This window comes from the organism of the source record quoted next, unplaced genomic scaffold (assembly GCF_019419815.1).
Source record: "Pyrus x bretschneideri cultivar Hongxiangsu unplaced genomic scaffold, Pyrus_bretschneideri_v1 Contig8, whole genome shotgun sequence".
Taxonomy (NCBI): Eukaryota; Viridiplantae; Streptophyta; class Magnoliopsida; order Rosales; family Rosaceae; genus Pyrus; species Pyrus x bretschneideri.
Genome location: NW_025999820.1, coordinates 3,061,052 through 3,075,798, shown reverse-complemented (window position 1 = coordinate 3,075,798; position 14,747 = coordinate 3,061,052). Strand labels below are relative to the sequence as shown.

At 38.1% G+C, this 14,747-nt stretch overlaps 1 protein-coding gene across 1 annotated transcript; it reads left to right on the top strand.

Moving 5' to 3' along the window:
- Window positions 1-12,374: 12,374 nt before the first annotated feature.
- Window positions 12,375-13,220, top strand: LOC103952704 (short-chain dehydrogenase ptmH-like). Its single transcript, XM_009364360.2, has one exon. It carries the CDS (start codon window positions 12,375-12,377, stop codon window positions 13,218-13,220), a length of 846 nt encoding a protein of 281 aa, XP_009362635.2.
- The last annotated feature ends 1,527 nt before the right edge of the window (window positions 13,221-14,747 follow it).

Below are 14,747 nucleotides of genomic sequence, written 5' to 3'. Positions count from 1 at the left end.
GTGGTATTATGCCTGAAGCATGATCCCTGGCACCTAAAACTTCAAGAATAAGGGATAGTACTCCCGAACCTAAATCTTGCAGAATCTAATTAAGTTTTCACGAAATATATCATTGGTTATGCATTTTTCTGTGCTTTTACCAATGTTGTTGAGGAATATCATTCATGTGGTCAATCTGTTAGACTAATTTTGCTCCACCTAACACATTTGGAAGAGAAAAATTTGACATGGAAAACCTATTAGCCGAACCTCCTTGTACATTTGGTTTACTTTGTGAATATTTATTTTGTTCTTAGATTTAAGATTAGTGTTTGGATGTCACTATTATTCTCGAATAAGAGTTAATTAACGAAAATTACCACATGTGACTACAATTAACTCATGCTTAGGTATGTCTTGTGGGGAAGTTAGCAGTCTGGTTTTTTGCTAACTTCATACCTAATCATCCCCTGACAACATTTCAGGCTTATCCAACCTGATTGTGGGGCATAATATTGCCCTATATTGTCCAATGGTACTAATTTTACCATAAAGGGAAGTTTTAGACTCACTCGTTCCGGAAGAATGCATTTTGAGTTTTAAGGATATTCAAGAGTATTATTACCATATTGAAACCAATGTAGAAAAATAGAGTAAAATTCCTCAGCATATTACCATATTGCACTTCCCACAAATATAGCCAACAATGTATTCTACAGAAGATGGAACGCTTAGAGTGGATTATACCCATTCAAGCCCATACGTGGCCGGCTAGAAGCCCGCGATTCCAAAGGAATTTTCACTATGGATGTACGTGTAGGATATCTAGGATGATCCGTGATGCGCCGTTTTGGGCATCCTAATAAATAAAGACATCATACCTAGTCGCGTATCATACCTTAGCACCCTTTATCTTTTATAAATGATTAAAAAAGAAGACATTAGTGGACTGATTTGACCACCATACGGATCATTTAGATACTTTATAGTATTGGTTGATGCTTCTACACGTTGGTCACACGTGTGGCTGTTGTCCACAAACTGCATTCTCCACACTGGTAGCTCAGATTAACAAGCTCAAGGCTCACCACCCTGATTATCTAATCAAATTTATTTGATTTGATAAGTTGGAGATTTTACATTGAAAAGTTTAACTTCCGATAGATATTGCATGTCTGTTGGGTTTTGAAGTTAAACATCCAATCCCATGTTCATACCCAAAACGAACCAGCAAAAGCATTCAATAAACGCCTTCAAATGATTACGCGATCGATTGGTCATACGTACCAAATTCCTGATCTCTGCTTGGGGCCATACAATATTACAAGCAACTATGTTAATCTGCCTGAGGCCCGTCACGATCCAACATTATAAAGCCCATGTTAGTTGGTTACCGGATACGAACTCGACATATCACATCTACGCGTCTTTGGTTTTGCAGTCTATATGCTATTTGTGTCGCCCTTACATACAAAAGAACAAAGGGGTCCTCAAGGAAGAATGTAAATCTATGTTGGTTATGATTCTCCTTCTAATATTCGTTACTAAGAACCTTTGTCATGTGATCTCTTTACCGCTTGTTCTGCGGATTGTCACTAACGTCAATGTTCCTAAAGAACGACGCAAATTATCATGGACGTCCCCACTATGTCTCATCTCGATCCCAATCTAGATTATCAGAGTATAACCAGATACTTCCTCTGATCCAACAAAAGTGACGAGATCACATACACCAGCTACAAATGCGTTTGCAAAGAAGAATGTACCAAATGTACGACGAACCTTCATCCTGAAAGTAGAAAAGCCACAATTGTGGCCGACCCTCATACATTGGCTGCTAGCCAATCAATCTATCCTACGCCAAAAACGTGGTAGATCACTCGGTTCGAGGATTCACCTCCCTAAAAGTGAAGGAACGTGACACGAATAAATCCGCCATTCGATCGCTGTCTTGATCCTTTTCTTCTCATGAGATTAAATTCGGATTACTCCCGAGACATAAAGTTCTTAGTCCTGTATACTAGTTTAGATGAGATATGGAATTTGAATAAGATTATCATAGATGATGTTTCATTTATATGGTAACTACCGACATAAATGAAAAATGACGATAACGAACCGCATTCCATTGATTAATGTCAACATAGAACTGATAGGTCAACTAGAAGAATTAATTAATGATGAATGAGATGAATGAAATAATGCAAATGACGCCTTGTGGTGCAAGGTTTCTCTCATATGCCATGTGATTGATTGCAGCACTATAAACATGGTTATAGTATCTTTGGGATCCTGATATGAACCTACATGGAGTTTCCAAATGACTTACATGTACTGATTCAAATAGTTATAGACCACAAGAACACCCTCTTGGTTTTCAAGAGGCTGTCACTTTACGGAGTAGAACTATCCGGATGGATGTGGTATATCCATCTAAGTGAATATTTGACCAGTTAGGGATATATGCCCCTGTGTATACAAAATCTGAAATGGCTAGAGTTGAGAATACTAACTCGCACCTAAATCGAACTTTAAGATTAATGATCTTGGGAAAACTCGACATTACCTCAACCTGAAGTTTTGAGCTAGTTCTAATGGTATTCTGGTCCACCATTCAAACTAGACCGAGAAAGTGTTAAGTCCAAGTATACCCTGATCGTTTATATGCTACGTACAAAAGAGACCTTTAAGGAGGGTATGAAGCATAAGGTTCCATATTAGAATGTAAGGCAGCCATATCTAAGTACCATTGGCATTTGTTGTACTTAGCTTAAATGCACTAGAATCGAACATCTTATGTGCTGATAATCTTTTGGCATAAAGCAGCACTGCGCCTAACACACCACCACCAAATTTGGTGTTAAAGACGTTTTTCCGTTACTACGGATTTGGGCTTGTCTATCCCTATGCATCTCAGAATAGATCACACCCCCTTGATTTTCGGAATGATGCCTAGCTTGTGGGATTCGCTGAATCATACCATTTGTCTGACCGCATAAGGTATGTTCCTGCATGGTTATGTCTTTACCATTAAGGAACACCGCAATATTTTGGAGGTCCAGATAGACCTTTGGTTGCGAAACCTTTGAATCATTCCAAGACTCATTGTATCTCATCACGTGAGAAATGTAGTCAAGAACTCTTGTCGAGCATATTCAAAATTCCTGCTTTTTTTATCCATAGTTTAGTCCCAACAACGATCCATGAAGACAACATCGTATGTATCAACTAGATCATGATACATCCAATAAGTCAACACCAGACATATTATGTCTACATCAGCATGAGCATCAGAAGATTAAAGTCAAGCAGTCCAATCCCAGACAACCTTCCCAACATCTACATGGAGTCACTGCCAAAGTCTACTTTCCAGAAACTTGTCCAAGGAATTGGTATGCGTAACTTTCTCATTTGCGATGATTGTAGTTTCATTTGGAAGTTTTGTCAAACTCAGGGGGAGTATCCAGAAGTATACTCAGTTGATCTTAATGTACTTTTTTTCCCTACGATTAGGAGCATTTTTCCCACTGGGTTTTTGCTACCTAACTAGGTTTTAACGAGGCACCCATCCTGGGCTGATCATACCCTTGTGAGTTCTTCTACTTGCATCCAGAAGACGTATAGTTTTGACTTAATGCAACTTCTCACTTTTCTCCTTAGCCTATGAGCTTTTGTCCCGCCTTGGGTTTTGCTATAACGAGGTTTTGTGAGTTTTACCACCCATGCATTCTTCCGTTTGTTTTGAGACTCGTATTCGCTACTTGTGCCGACTAGACGAAACGACATCATCAACTGCTTCTATATTTGCCTGAAGAACTGATGCGCCATCTACTTTAGTATTTGCACACTCAAGGGGGAGTGTTGTGACATATGTTCTTATCAATATGTGATTGTGTAAATCCTAAGTAGAGATAAAATAGGAACCCTTTGGGATCTAGAAAATCTTTCCTAATATACTTTGTATTACTTGGAAAGCAAGTTTTTCTCCTCCTTGTTATTATAAATAAATGCACAAGGACTGGGGAATTAACACACAATTCCTCAAGTTTATTCTCCAATCTCTCTCTTCCCTTTGCCACACCTCTCTATTAAATATAAGCCACAACATGAAGTGCAATTTTTGTTATATTTTTATACAATAAAATGAATGATGAAGCTTTATGAGTGTTAACACCAACTCCTTTTATATTTGAGATTATGTTTTTGTTCAGAATTAGTTGTTTTGGAATTTAAAATATGTCGAAACCTTGAACTAGAATTTTTTGGATTTTAGGGTTTATGAACCATAAACAAAGCTATTTTGGATTAAAATTTAAAAGTAATATTTTTTTTGTTTTAGCTCCAATTCCGCCCACCCGAAACTTTTCACAGGTTTATGATATTGGGCTTTTGCCCAATTCAATTGATATAGATTACTCTTAAATTTGGCCCATAAAAATAGGCCCATTTTGTGATTCATTGGTTCTCAGACAGTTCACACCATGTCAACAAAACAAGAGAGTTCATCGCAACACAAAAATATAAAACCAGATGATTTTTTTTTTAATTGAAAAACCAGATGATGTTTAGCAAACTTGTATTGGTGTTGGAGAAGAGTCTCACATAGGAGATAACTAAAATAATATATAGTTTATAGGGTTAAACTCTGTTTACTACCCTCATGTTTCATGGTTTTCAACATTTAATACATCAAGTTTTTTTCATACCATAGTCATACCTAAAGTGTTAATTTTGGGACAGTCTCATACATTTGTTAGTCAAACTGTTAATTCTCCCGTTAAGTGATGATGTGGCGCCCATGTGGACAATGATTGGGCGCTACATATCATTAAAAATATTAAATTAAATAATTAAATAAAAGTTAAAAATAAATAAAAAAATAAAAACCCATCCCTTCTCCCCCCGAGCCCCCAACCCAGAAGAACAAGAACAAGAACAAGAACCCAAAAGAAGAAGAAGAAGAAGAAGAAGAAGAAGAAGGAAAAAAAAAAAAAAAAAAAAAAACCCCCAATCCCGCTCCCAACCCAGAAGAAGAAGAAGGGGAAAAAAAAACCCAGTTAGTCATTTCCAGATTAATGGAGATCTACCAGAAAACCAGTCCAAAAATCATCTCAAACTCAAACTCCCCATCTCAAAGTATTTTCAAAATTCGCCCACACTGAAAATCCCAAAAATATGGAGTTCATGGTCTGGGTTCGCGTTCGCGATTGCGGGGCGGAGTGGGGAGAGCATGTTGGTACCGGGGTGGGGGGGGGTGAGGGGGGACGAACTAGGTTTGGGCTGCTGTTTTTCTTTTTTTTTTTTTTTTTTTTTTTTTTTTTTTTTTTTTTTCCTTTTTCTTCTTCTTCCTCCTTCTTCTAGGTTGCGGATTCAGTTTTTTTTTTCTTTTTTTTTCTTTTTTTCTTTTTTTTCTTTCTTCTTTTTTGTAACATCCCACATCGCCCAGGGGACTGATCCTTATATGTATATTCCCATCTCTACCTAGCACGAGGCCTTTTGGGAGCTCACTGGCTTCGGGTTCCGTAGGAACTCCGAAGTTAAGCGAGAAGAGGGATAGAGCACTCCCAGGATGGGTGACCCTCTGGGAAGTTGCTCGTGAGTTCCCAAAAACAAAACCGTGAGGGAATGGTAAGCCCAAAGCGGACAATATCGTGCTACGGTAGTGGAAGCGGGCCCGGGAAGTGGTCCCACCCGGGCCGGGATGTGACAATTTGGTATCAGAGCCTATCCCTGGCCGGAAATGTGCCGACGAGGACGTCGGGCCCTTAAGGGGGGTGGATTGTAACATCCCACATCGCCCAGGGGACTGATCCTTATATGTATATTCTCATCTCTACCTAGCACGAGGCCTTTTGGGAGCTCACTGGCTTCGGGTTCCGTAGGAACTCCGAAGTTAAGCGAGAAGAGGGCTAGAGCAATCCCAGGATGGGTGACCCTCTGGGAAGTTGCTCGTGAGTTCCCAAAAACAAAACCGTGAGGGAATGGTAAGCCCAAAGCGGACAATATCGTGCTACGGTAGTGGAAGCGGGCCCGGGAAGTGGTCCCACCCGGGCCAGGATGTGATATTTTTCTTCTGGGTTAAAGGCGTAGGGGGAAGGGGGAGAAGGGATGGGTTTTTTTTTTTTTTTTTTTTTAAATTTTTTTTTAAATTTTTTTTAATTATTATTTTAATATTTTTAATGACATATGGTGCCCAGTCATTGTCCACCTGGGTGCCACGTTATCACTTAACGGGAGAATTAACAGTTTGACTAACAGATGTATGAAACTGTCCCAAAATTAACATTTTAGGTATGACTCTGGGACGAAAAAACCTTGATGTACTAAATGTTGAAAACCACTAAACATGAGGGTAGTAAATAAAGTTTAACCCTAGTTTATATGTGGGTGGTTGCTACTAATATTATTGAGAATTTTTGTGATAAAATCCTAAAACTAGTAAATAGGTGGTAAATTTAAGGACAAATATCAAAGATATTGGTGGTGGCCCATTTATCATGGTATTAGAACAAGTTTCCACAGGAGATAAAACAAATAATATATAGTTTATACGGGAGACATTCACTACTAATGTCATTTCGGCAAGGAAGTCATTTCGCACATTTTTTTTTTTGCTTCTCATTTTACATAATCTCTTTATTTCTATTTCTTAGATTCTTACTTTTGATTTATTCAACTTAAATATTAGAATAAGAAAAACTAAGCGCACAAAACAAAACAAAAAGATGGGAAAATCACTCCCCAAATTGAAAATGTTAATTTTTTTTTAATAAGTTGCAGAAATTTTTATGAAGATTTTTGTTCTTTAAATTGCCCTTGGCCTAAAGACAAACTGCTCCGATGGGAAAAAATTGGAGGCAATTCCAAGGAAGGTAGGCTATCTCCAATCGAAGGATCCAGATGATCGAAAACCGTCTCCAACCGAGGACTAGGCTAAAGGGCTCGTGGGCCCCACTGAACAAAAAAAGGTCAAATGGCCAACCAGCTGGCCCAATCTAGCCCCAGGCCAGGCTAAATTTGTCATTATTCTTGTCTGTTATATTCGACAACATTGTACTTATTCCTATCGGTTATATCCGATAGTCATGGTAGGCCAAAATTTCAAATACAATAGCTAGTTACCGTCAAATTGAATTTTTTTTGGGGCAATTTTTTTGTTTTTTGATGAATTAAATTTGTAGTTTTTAAATTTAAGTTGTTGTGACATCCCACATCGCCCAGGGGAGTGATCCTTATATGTATATTCTTATCCATACCTAGCATGAGGCCTTTTGGGAGTTCACTGGCTTCAGGTTCCGTAGGAACTCCGAAGTTAAGCAAGTAGTGCGCGAAAGCATTCCTAGGATGGGTGACCCATCGGGAAGTTCTCGGGTGAGTTCTCAGAAACAAAACCGTGAGGGCGTGGTCGGGGCCCAAAGTGAACAATATCGTGCTACGGTGGTGAAGCGGGCCGGGGAAGTGGTCCCCCTTGGGCCGGGATATGACAATTTGGTATCAGAGCCTAACCTTGGTTGTGGTGTGCCGACGAGGACATCGGGCCCCTAAGGGGGGTGGATTGTGATATCCCACATCGTCCAGTGAAGTGATCTTTATATGTATATTCTCATCCCTACCTAGCACGAGGCCTTTTGGGAGCTCACTGGCTTCAAGTTTCGTAGGAACTCCGAAGTAAAGTGAGTAGCGCGCGAGGGCATTCCCAGGATGGGTGACCATTGGGATGTTCTCGTGTGAGTTCTCAGAAACAAAACCATGAGGGCGTGGTCGGGGCCCAAAACGGACAATATCATGCTACGGTGGTGGAGCTGGCTCGAGAAGTGGTTCCCCCCGGGCCGGGATGTGACAGTTGTAGTTTTTAAATTTAAATAATAAATTATGTATGGCTCTATGACCCTTTGGCCCTCGGTTGGAGACGGTTTTTTTGTGACAGGGCTAAAACGAGCCCTATAGCCTTTTAGCCCTCGGTAGGAGTTGAAGGCAAATATGACCATGTACTATTCATTAAAATATTAATATCTTGGAGGGCCAAAGGGCTAAAACGAGCCTTCTAGCCAGCCTTATATTGGAGATGGCCGTAAGAGCCCTTGCAATTGTTTTGCCTCCTGAAGCCAGGGCTTGAGCCCACGTGAAGCCGAGCAGACAAGGGGGCCCTACTTGAAGCCCAAAGCCTTCATTTTTCACGTGGCACCTCATGGTGTCCCAGCTTTCGGAAAGAGATTCTTTCTATATCCCTTTCTCCTAATCCACCAAGTCTAAGGATACGAGCTATTGAAATTTGATCAAATAGCTACAAACAGGGGCTCACTTTAAAAGTTATAATAACTTTAGCCATTGAATCAAATTTTAATGGTCTGGATCCCCGAACTTGGTAGATTAGGAGGAAGGGATCCGAAAATGATCCATTTCCCTAGTTCTCCTTCATAACCAAGCTCTTGTGGGGCCTGTCCTGCTCACCATTTTCGCACAACGTTTTAAAAAATTGAAAATTTTGCAACGCTGTTACGTTGAGCTTAGTGGAGCCTCTTATTTCAAAAAATTGAAAAATTCAACGACCACGATAAATCCAATTCTAAAACTTTAAAGAAAATTATTTGAAAAATAAAAATAAAAACTTATAAAGTTCACACTTAAAAAGTCTTCTAAAGTTCAACACACTTGCAAATTAAACATTTAAAAGTAAACAAAAATCTACAGTAATAATGACATGTGGGGATAAGACAAAGATAACATTAAAAAAATAAAAAATATATTTGTGAATAGTAATCATCTTTGTCCATGTCTTTCTTGCTTACAAATGGGTAGACTTGTACAAAGACAATTACTATTTAGAGTGAATAATAAAGGCAATTTTATTGTCTTTGCCCTTGACTAGCAGGTGAAGATGCTCTAAGAAAGAAGTAAAAGTGAAACCAAATTCAGCCTCTTGTGACTTATATAGGGCTTAGGGTTCTGCTAAAAAAATAAAAAAATAAAAAATAAAATAAACTTATTTGAAAGGGATTGTTAAGGTGTTGTTACAAACCAAAATCATATGATGTTATTGTGTTAAAAGATAAAAAAAAAACATGACAATGCGTGATACGTGTCAAACACCACTATCATAACGTCCTTATTAAATTTATGTCCAATGTGAAAGGGTATGGATTTTCCTTTACAAAAACACCCTACTTAGACCATCTCCAACCGAAGGAGGGCCAGATAGCTCGTTTTAGCCTCTGGCCTTCCAAGAAATTAATATTTTAATGAAAAGTGCAAGACCATATTTCTTACTATCTCCAACTGAGGATCATATGACCAAACATAATTTATTATTTAAATTTAAAATTTACAACAACTTAATCATATATTGTTATATCATTGCCTATGTTATCCAAAACTAATATTTTTCTTGTTTAATCAATTGTTAATGCATGGCCCACTCAATCCTCATAAATTAATATTAATCACTTCACATTCTTCACATTCTTCACAACCAATTACTTATTACTGTGATGGAAAATATTGGAGACCAACTTGATGCATGGTCAAAGTGCACGTGCATGCACAATTGATGTGGTGATATAAAAAAAATGGCACTAGTGGTACGAGTTAATCTCTACTCTTATCATTTGTCCCACGTCGGTTCTCAGAGAGATTTTGGCAAGCAAACATGCTTATAAAAGGATCATTCCAACATTGAACTAATCACCTTTCAATGTCTATAATTAAATACTTTTTAAATGATCTTGGCCCACAAAAAAAAACAATTATGATGTTAGCATGTGGCTTAGCTCTGGGCTAGCTGGGTTGGCCCTTTGGACATTTTTTGTCCAATGGGGCCCATGAGTCTTTTGGCCTGATCCTTGGTTGAAGATGGTTTTCGGGTTATTTTTGGTCCTTTAGCCCTCTGGACCCTTCAGTTGGAGATGGTTGGAGATTATCTTACAATCCCAATAGGTTTAAACCCAATAATAAAAAAAAAAACCGTTTAAACCCATATATATAGGACGTCTTTAAGGGAATGAATTCCCTTTTTTTTTAATAAAAATGGAGATTAGTTGCGGGATCTACACGACATCGAATTTTAACTATCTAATTTTCAAGTTGCACCTCATAGATCATTCTTGCAAAATATTAGCGAAATTGGAAATATCTAAGACATGTAATTGGGTTTAAAAAAATTAACGAATATTTTGTTATATAAGAAACAATGAAATTTTATTTTGATAATTAAATAGGCAAATGATTTTGGATTGAATTGAATTTTTACAAAGATGATCTATGAATCGAGACTTACAAATTAAACGGTTAAGATCGTTGAAGTTCGATATAGAATGGGCCTCATATCTAATCCCCATTTCTTGGAAAAAAAATGGAGATCCCGCATAAAGAGTCTACACACACACACACAAACCCCCCTCTCCCCCGCCCCCCAGGGCGCCGGAGGCCGGGAATGTGAGAATCGTAGTGATCGAATTAGAATAGTGATCGAATTAGAATGGCTTTTAATACACGTTAACTCACTTTCTTCCTTGTATATGTAGGGATTTTCCTCTACTATGAGTGGATTAAATCTAGTTGGGTCAATGGGTCACCTCCTGCTCTCCTAATTAGGAGGGAGGCCCAGAAGATCTATGAGTCTTATGCTAGACTCAGCCTTTTTTTCCCACCCAAATCTAGCAGAAGAATAAATCTTTAGGCATATATAATACCAAAACCTAATCAATCAATAAAATGTGAAGGAAATTTGTAGCAGCAGCTCTGGCTTCTAGATTTTGCAGTTATACAAGTAGCTGTAGAGAGAGAGAGAGAGAGAGAATCTTAATCTTTGAATGTGACATGACACAGTTTTCCGTGTGTCTGTGTCTGTATGGGTGAGAGAGAGAGAGAGAGAGAGAGAGAGAGAGAGAGAGAGAGAGAGAGTAATAGGGGTTTGAAGATTTGCAGAGAAATGGGATTGGTTAATGGAGAAGGACTTTAGGAGGGGCACTTAAACGGTGAGAAGGGTATTGTCTTGCTCTCGAAATGGCAAAGAGGGCAGAGAGCTTTTGGTTTTAGTCCCCATGCATAGGTAAATTGCACACACACACACCTCTCTCCTCTCCTTTCCTCTCCTCTGGTCGCTTTCAGTTCGGTTGCTATCCATTTATACTTTTTTTCCTTTTGACCCCTGACCTTTTGGCCATTTCTCTGCAAATCTTATTTAGATTTTGTTTCGACTTCACGTTTTCATATGCCAAATACCACAACGTCCCCTTCCTTGGTGATGTGCATCATTTCTTTCACTACTCTAAACTTACCATAAAGGACTAAATAATTATTAGCATTGCTAGTTCACATTAAAGAAGTTTATTCTGATGGACAGATAGCATGTATGCACGACCATTCACAAATAAACTGAACTTTTTTGTTATTTTGTATCAACCACACTCATTTGTGATTTTATCTACATGATAAATGTGAGATTCGGTTGGACGTACTAAAACATCTTTTAGAAAGAGATCTTTATATGTAAACCTTCTTATTAATCATAAGCAACTACAAACACTAAACTAAAATACTCATTAAACCTCAATAAGTTCTTGATGTCGTTGTCGTGGTGGCTGGAAAGAAGAAGAATAAAATGTGTAGTAACATGTGCATAGACCTTAACTTTACATTTATATATACACACGCACAACTCTAGTGAAACTACCCGTCACCGATACCAATATGGTTCCCTTAGCCACCAATTCCAACAACCCATCACCAATAATATTTGTGATAAGTCTACCGATTTTTACACTCTTATTTTGTATGTACATATTCTTCATTTATTTTTATATATGTTAATTTTTATTTTCTTGTTAAAATGAAAGTGTGAAAATCTTCCAAAACTTCACTAATATTTAGGTCAAGGAAGCAATCCCACAGCTCTTTGTAAATTGTTTCACTTTCGAATTGGACTGTACAATTTAACATTGTCGTCTGAGTTATAATCGAGAAGCTGCCTGCCCCATAGTTGCACTTTGTTCCTTCCTTTTTGTTTCACTAGATTTTTTTTTTTTTTACAATTTTTTGGACCTCATCTCTTCTCGGCTCAAATTTTGAATTTCAAGCCCATACAATAACCTATGTAATTTAAAATTTGGATATGATAGATTACGATTGTTTATTGGAGCTATATGTGTAACCATATGCAAATCAAGAATTTGACATCCTCATTCACGATAAATACCATTGTAAACAAGTCCATTTAAAGCCGGCCGATTATGATTGAAATAACATATTCCTTCGAGTATATTCTAGTGCGCCAATATAATAAAATTAGCAACAAGAATTATACATCTTGGCGCAATAAACACAGTTCATGCATGCCTTCTTATATAAGGTTTATGCAATCCAATCCATTATTCAATAACAAGGGAAATCAAAGAAACATGAGTGCTTCTGACTCTAAAGTTGTTCTAGTCACAGGTTGTGCCAAAGGTGGCATTGGCTATGAGTACTGCAAGGCTTTCGCCGAGCAGAAATGCCGCGTCTTTGCCACCGACATCTCACACCGCATGAACGACATAGACTTAAGTCCTTCAGAATACATTGACACACTTGAGCTTGATGTGTCTTCGGACGAAAGTGTCGCATTGGCCGTAAAGACGATTATTTCCAAGTACGGCCGCATCGACGTTCTTGTTAATAATGCCGGAATAGGAAGCACCGGACCTCTCGCCGAGCTTCCGTTAGAGACTATAAGAAGGGCTTGGGAGATTAACACGCTTGGGCAACTGAGACTTGTACAACAAGTGGTGCCATACATGGCATCACAGCGCAGAGGCAGCATCGTAAATATCGGAAGCGTTGTGGGCAAAGTGCCAACACCATGGGCAGGGTCTTATTGTGCAAGCAAGGCAGCAGTGCATGCAATGTCAAATACTTTGAGGGTTGAACTGAAGCCGTTTGGTATTGATGTTGTGCTGGTTATGCCTGGGGCCGTTAGATCAAATTTTGGGAGTGCAAATGTAGAGAGGTTGGGCGGTCAGGATTGGAAACTATATAAGGAGTTCAAGGAGGCTATTGCTGAGAGAGCCAGGGCTTCTCAAGGAAGCAAAGCAACGGATGGTAGTGTGTTTGCTAGGCATGTTGCACAGAAAATTTTGAGTCCCAGACCACCAAAGGTTATTAGTTTTGGTCACATGACTGGTTTGTTTGCTGTGCTTTCTTGGTCTCCTCTTTGGGTGAGAGATGTCTTCTTCTCAACTCGATTCAAATTACATAAGAAGCTATAATTATGAATACTCCACAATTCATTGGGTTAATGCATCGAGGTTCAAGGACAAATTAATATCTAATTTCGTTTTTTTTTTTCTTTCAACTTGTTGTTTTCATTACAATAATTATCTATGTACTTACATGATGTAGCACTCTACGAAAAGATTAACGGTTTTGACCGTTTCTCCGATTAATTTCTCGTAATTAAATATAAGGGTATTATTTGTCAAGATGGCCAACCAAGATGAGAACTCGAAGTAAATTTTCCTGATAATCTGAAACATAGTTATGTGGCCTTACTATTTAACTCAATTTATAGCATATACATTTTTATTAATATATTTAGAAGTGGCGACATGAATATTGTGTCGTTTAATGTGAATTGATATACTAAGTGATCAAAAGTCTTATTATAATACGTGAATTGATACACTGAGTGATCAAACAAACATATATAGAAACAAAAAATGGTAAATTGTTGTAGACCTAATTTACTGAACTGTATTTAGGACTAGAGAAGGAGAGGGTCGGTGGCAAGAGAGAGAGATGTAATTCTGAGATGTATGTTGTATCATCCAACTGTACCTTTATTTATAGTAGTAGGATAGGTTAAATTCTTACCCTCATAAGATTACAACTCTAATAGGATAATATCTACTAAAGAGAATATTCCAATAAATCTCTAGATACACTAGGATTTACACAATCACAATCCTAATCTAATAGGACTGCAACACTCCCCTTTGAGTGTGTAAATACTCAAACAAAACTTCGCATCAAGTCTTCAGCAGTTGAGGTAGAACAATTGATGAAGTCATCAACATAACGGGCAAATGCGAGTCTAAAATTTAAAGAAAGTATGCATTGGTAGTAAAACTCACAAAACCTCACTATGCTAAAACCTAAGGCAGGTAAAAACCTAAAGACTAAGGAGAAAAGTGAGAAGAATGCATAATGTCTAAAACAAACGTCAAACGGGACGAAAGTAGTTAACTTAATAGAGTATGATCATCCTAGAATGGGTGCCTCATCAAAACCTCGTTAGGTAGCAAAAATCCAATGGGAAAAATGCTCATAATTGTAGGAAAAGAAGTACATTAAGATCAAGTGAGTATGCTTCAGGATACTCTCCCCGAGTTAGACATAACTTCGAAATAAGAGAACTACAAGCAATTCCACTCAGATAATTTATGCATACCGATTCCTTGGACGAGCTTCTAAAAAGTAGAATTGGGCAATAACTTGGTGAAGAGATCGGCTAGGTTGTCCTAGGAATGAATTTGCTTGACTTCAATGTTTTGATGTTGTTGTTGCTGGTAAAAATAAAAGAATTTTGGCGCTATACGCTTGATGTTATCTCCCTTGATGTATCCCTTCTTTAACCGCTCGATACAAGCTGCATTGTCTTCAAAGATCGTCATAGGAAGGTCAATGATGGAAGTAAGATCACTAGTGTTTCGAATGTGTTTCATGGTTGCTCTCAACCAAAATCACTCATGCGAGGCTTCATGCAAGGTGAGAATCTCAACATGGTTTGAAGAAGT